The sequence below is a fragment of the Bidens hawaiensis genome, unplaced genomic scaffold (genome assembly GCF_021521415.1).
Source record: "Bidens hawaiensis isolate Kalapana, Puna unplaced genomic scaffold, B.hawaiensis_p1.1 tig00022524_1, whole genome shotgun sequence".
Taxonomy (NCBI): domain Eukaryota; kingdom Viridiplantae; phylum Streptophyta; class Magnoliopsida; order Asterales; family Asteraceae; genus Bidens; species Bidens hawaiensis.
In genome coordinates, this window is record NW_027493513.1 from 118,139 (window position 1) to 124,138 (window position 6,000).

The following is a 6,000-nucleotide window of genomic DNA, read 5'->3' on the forward strand; positions in this document are numbered from 1 at the left end:
CATTTTGTGTCCAATATAAAACTTTGCATGATTGCATAATTGAACTTCAAAATTAAATCCGAATTTAAAATAAATTCACACAACTTTTTCAGATAAAATCACTTGAATTCAAATTTATTCAAACAAATTAAAATAAAAAATAAAACAAAATCTCAAAAAGAAAATTACTTACAAAAACAATTACCTAAACTAATCTCTCTCTATATATGTGTATACAAAATCCGAAATATGAGACATTCGAATCAATCGGTTCGAGATATTTAAATTGAATTTGATTCATGAATTAGAATTCGATTTGAGTAATTAAAAATTTAAGCTCGAATACATTTATAAATAACTTAGTCCAATATGAACTTCAGGTTATTTAATCCAATTCGAATAATGAATACCCGTAATATGCTCCCTAGCTTTTGCAAATAAACATAAAATATAAAATAATATGTAAATTGTAATTTATTCATCGTTGTTTTGTGGTGATTGGGTAGAGCAGAGAAACTTGTTGGGTGGACGTATATGCGGGTGGTGGGCCCGTGGATTGAAGTGGGCATCACAACTTGATTGGATCTACCGGTTGACGAGATCTGATAGATAGATTTACATTATTCAAACAACTACCCTCATTTTCAGCTTTTTTTTATTTTCCTTACTAGGGTACCCCATGTACATTTCGTTTCGTATATAGCTATACGAAGGTTATATGGGGCCTTATGCGTACCGTATGGGACTATACGGGGCGTACTGACGGGTTCTTTAGGAAAATTGGGCGGTAGCACTAGAATTCCTCTTTTTTAGTCTGGTTTATAGAAGAAAATATGCTACAAAATAGTAACCAAGTTTTATAAGTGTACCAATTAGGTTAATTATGTTTTTTTTTAAATCAGGTTACTAAACCTTCAAATCGAGTCTTATCGAACTTTTGTGCGTCAAGAAAGCAATGGAGGAGAGGATGTGAGGTCTAATTTGCAATATATATACAGTTATATTTAAAAAATCAAATAAAACGTTAATTATATTAAAATCAAAAATAAAAAATAAAATCCACATCACCACTAAATTTAAGTAAAACATTAATTATATTAAAATCAAAAATAAAATCCACATCAACACTAAAAAAAAGATAAAAAAGATTTCTTTATTGTAACAAAAACCAAACATGCTAAAAAAAACATGTTAAAAAAGTAATAAAATATAAACGTTGGATGACCTGATTGAAACATTTTTTAAACTTAATAACCTAATTGAAACATTTTTAAAATTTGATTAATATTTACAAATTTTACCCTAATGAGATACAACAAATAAAAAGAGAGCTTAATAATAAGACACACATATAGCACCCGCCCAACCGTTTATGAGTTGTATTTATTTGAGCAAAAGTAAAAAACTAAAAACAATGTCACATCTTCATCGTACGACAATAATAAAGGCCCATTATTTGTTTTTATTCAATAATTTAGGTAGAATCTATTAAGATATTTTTTGAAGGAAATAGAAATATTTTGAGGAAGAGAAGGTTCCCGAGAGTAGCGTCTAGAACTTTCTTCCTTCCATTCTAAAGCTCGCTCACTGTATATTATGGGTTGGCTTAACTCCAAAATCCCAAATTCTATCATACTTCTCTGTCGGAAGCAACGAAGCACATGCTTTCTTTTTTTTTTTCCTTTTTTTTACTCTAAATAGATATTATTTACCAACAACCAAGCTTGCGACGGAGACGCTCTGAAATATTGATCGGCATCAAATTGGTTCTTTACAATACCAGCAGTTGTTATAGGAACCCATGCGCGCAAAAAAAAAGAAAAACGAAAACAACTTGCAAAAATGAATTATATCAAACCATAGATAAAAATCTGCACAGCGACGTCTCAGGTTGTATTAAACGACTTTTAATTACGACCATGAATAAGTTTTTTTTTAATTTTAAACTAATTATTATTTACATCTCATCCCAAAATTATATTTCATTTCATCATAACACATCCAATTTAATATAAATTGTAGAAGTCTTTAAAATGTAGAAGTCTTGTTGCCTACGTGACAACTCATATCTTATGGCACCAATAACAGTACAAAATGACTTGATGTTCAAAGATTTTAATGTTTGTATATAATTTGTGCTTCTTCCTAGATAAGTGAGAGTTATATTCTCATATACACAAAATTAAAATCTAATATTAATTAAAAAGTAAACAAATAAATAAATAAATATAAAATAATGTCACATCTTCGTCATATGACACCAACAAAGCCCCACCATTTGTTTATATTCAATAATAATAATAGAATCTATTGAAATAATAATAATAAAATATCTTAAGGAAGAGAAGGTTCTCATAAGTCAAGTAGTGTCTAGAACTTTCCTCTTCCTTCCTTCTTAATCTTCTAGCAATTTCCATTACAAATCAGCATTCCATTCAACAAAAATAGAAACCTTAATTCTCAAAGCAGCTCACCACCACCCATGAATCTGGAAGCTGTCAAATCTTACTTTCACCAAATACCATACTATCCTTCTTTAGATTCCATTTACATCATCTGTTTGTTTCCAACTGTAATTTGGGTTTTTCTTTCTGCACACCAACTGTTCGATCTTTTGCCTCAATGAACTTTTTTCAATTTTTTTTCCTGGGTTTTGCTTTAAAGTTTAGTCAACACTTAACTGATCTGTTGGGTTGTGTTTTCTTGGTGAAAAGTTTGAATCTTTGTGATCATCTTGCTGTAATTTGTTTGATTTTGTTTTCTTGGATACACCCATCTGAGGTTTTGAATAAAGATTGTTAATTTGTGATTTTGGTGATTTAAAGATAGTGAAAATGAACCCTTTTTTCTCAGTTGTTAAGGAAGAGTACCCATCAAGTGGTGGTGGTGGTGGACAGCAGCCAATGATGGTGCAAGCTCCACAGCCAATGGAGGGGCTACATGATGATGGGCCCCCACCTTTTTTGACAAAGGTTTATGATATGGTGGATGACCAAACTATTGACCATATAATTTGTTGGAGCAGAGGAGGTCAAAGCTTTGTGGTGTTGGATCCACAAGCCTTTTCAACTAATCTCCTTCCAAGATACTTTAAGCACAATAATTTCTCTAGCTTTGTCAGGCAGCTCAATACTTATGTAAGTTGTTATTTTTTTCTCTAAATCTCAGATTTCTTGTGATTATGTTGAACAAAAAAAAATTGAAATTTGGTCAAATTTGCAGCTTAAATAGATGGAAGTTGTTGAAGATGCATATGTTTCAAAGATTTTGATTAACATATGTTAGAATGATCATGATTTCATAATCCATTCTTGTTTGAAAGAACATTTTTATTTATTTATGTTTTATTTTATTTTATTTTGTTTTTATTTTTATTTAGTTATTGTGAGGTTTGTTCTTAATTATGTGTATGGCTTACCAACCTCATGTCTCCTATCTTTCCTAATCTTACATTAATTAGTAGGTATGGAGAAGAAAGCTATTTCTGGTATTGGTTTGGTGAGATGAAAAGATTTACAAGTTGTCAAAATGTTCAAAACAAAAAAAATGTTTGTAACCGACTTAACCGTCCAAACCGAAGCAAGTTAACCTGTTTGGCCAGTTTGAGATACAAATGATCCAGTTTTGCGGGTCAACGGCTCGGTTCGGTCGGGTTTTTTCAAACTTGGAACTGTCCATGTAAACCAGACCAGCATTTTAACCATTATTATTGTATACATATTTTTCTATTTTTGGAATGTGTGGTTATGTATAGGTATTTCAATGATGAATTTTATCTTCTAAAGTTTTTTTTAATACAAACTTATTGTCAAACCCTCAAAATCGCCAAACCAGTAAAACCACCTGACCCAGAATTTTCAATACCGAACCGAACCGTAGAAATCTGTCTCAGTTTCTGATCAAATGTTTCACCCTTTTCATATTTTCTTCTTTTTCGGGAAATTCTTAGCTTGAGGGCTTCGGTTTCTGAATGCAGGGTTTTAGAAAGATCGATCCGGACACATGGGAATTCGCAAACGAAACATTCACAAGAGGTCAAAGGCATGTTTTGAAGAACATCAAGAGAAGAAGAACACCAAACTCTCAAGCTTTATCTCCAGTCAACGAAACTGGAAAGTCGAACTTGGATGAAGTCGGTCATCTAAAACATGAAAAACAGGTTTTAATGATGGAATTAGTTAAACTCAAACAGCAACAACAAACTACCCGGGCCCAACTGCAAGCCATGGAGCTAAGATTACAAGGAACTGAGAAAAAACAACAAAAGATGATGAATTTCTTGGCAAAAGCAATGCAAAATCCTGAATTTGTTCAGAAACTGGTCCAGCATGGTAAAAGAAAGGAGTTTCAAGAAGCTATCAAGAGTCAGTTTGGCGAGTCAAGTCAAACGGGTGGCGGGTCAAAGCTGATAAAATCAGAACCTGAAGAATTCATGGAAAGTTCATATTTTCAAGTGTCTGAACTTGAAGCACTTGCTTTAGAGATTCAAGGGTTTGGCAGATTGAAAAGAAATCAAGAACACGAACACGAACACGAACACGAACATGAACAAGAAAGTAATAATCTTGAATTTCGTGGCAGGGAGAAAGAATTGGATGATGAATTTTGGGATGAGTTGTTTAGTGAAAGATCTGATGAACAATCTGTTGATGATGTGGATTTCTTGGCTGATAAGTTGGATTTCTTAGGCTCGAGCCTGAAGTAGGCCCGTTTGAAAAATTGGATCTTTTTAACTGTTTCTTGAATCTTGATCTTGCATTGTTATTTTATCTTATCTTTGTAGTTATGAACACATGAGATGATGATTGAAGATTATGTTGATGATGATCTTTGACAGATTTAGGGTGCTCTTTTCGGTTGGTTAACTTCATTTGAACCATAATTATGTCTTAAACAGATAGTGTTTACAAGACCTTAATTCAAGATTTGTTGTTATTCTCAGGATATGATGTCATCAGAAGTCTAATCAAGAAATGATTTTTTTTTTCATTGATTCTCTTATATAATTTTTTCTTGATTATATCAGATTGGAAGGAAGCATCTTCTTGGACTGAAATCAAGTTCCCTGTTCTCATTATATCTCAAAGGTTCGTTTGACAATTTGTAAATGAAATCGACGTTAAGTTTGTAAATGAAATTGGCTCGCTTAACGCTAGATTTGAGTCGACTTAAGCAAGCCCGAACCTAAACTGGAGCTTGTTTTTTATACAAACTTGTAAACAAACTTGAGCCTAAGTTGAAAGTTAATAAACGAGCTCAAGCTTAATTGAAACTTATTTAATAAACAAGTGTGCGCCTGGTTGAAGCTTATTTAACGAAATAACAAATGAGCTTGAGCCTGAATTCTCGCGAACCTAAACGAACAATATTTACGTATGTATTAAATTTTGGGAAAATCCCCAAAATAGCCCATCTACAAAATGAGATTCCAACTTTGTCCCCTAAACTTAATATCTTCAAAAATGGCCCTCTCTAACTCATCTTTGACCATGTATTAGGAAATCTAATGCGTCTTTGACGACATGTTAGCATAACACGTCGTCAAAGACGCGTTGGATTTCCTAACACATGGTTAAAGACACTAACACGTCGTCAAAGACGCGTTAGATTTCCTAACACATGGTTAAAGATGAGTTAGGCCTCCAAACACGTAGTCAAATATATGTTAGCATCAAACGCGTAGAGTTATAAAAATATAATATTAAAAAAACAAACAAAAAAGCTAACATATCTTCGACTACACATTTGATGCTAACATATCTTTGACTACGTGTTAGGAAATCTAACGCGTCTTTGACGACGTGTTGCCGTCTTTAACTATGTGTTAGGAAATACAACGCGTCTTGGACGACGTGTTATGCTAACATGTCGTCAAAGACGCGTTAGATTTCCTAATACATGGTCAAAGATGAGTTAGAGAGGGCCATTTTTGGAAATATTAAGTTTAGATGGACTATTTTGGGGATTTTCCCTTAAATTTTTTTTATATATAGCAAATATTTAATTATATAGTATTATTGT

General features: G+C 32.5%; 1 protein-coding gene across 1 annotated transcript; it reads left to right on the forward strand.

Annotated features, from left to right (window-relative positions):
• Positions 1–2,568: 2,568 nt before the first annotated feature.
• Positions 2,569–4,684, forward strand: LOC143565778 (heat stress transcription factor A-7a-like). The gene is made up of 2 exons (XM_077052647.1): positions 2,569–3,116; positions 3,956–4,684. Exons 1-2 carry the CDS (start codon positions 2,814–2,816, stop codon positions 4,682–4,684), a joined length of 1,032 nt encoding a protein of 343 aa, XP_076908762.1. The 5' UTR covers positions 2,569–2,813.
• Positions 4,685–6,000: the final 1,316 nt, after the last annotated feature.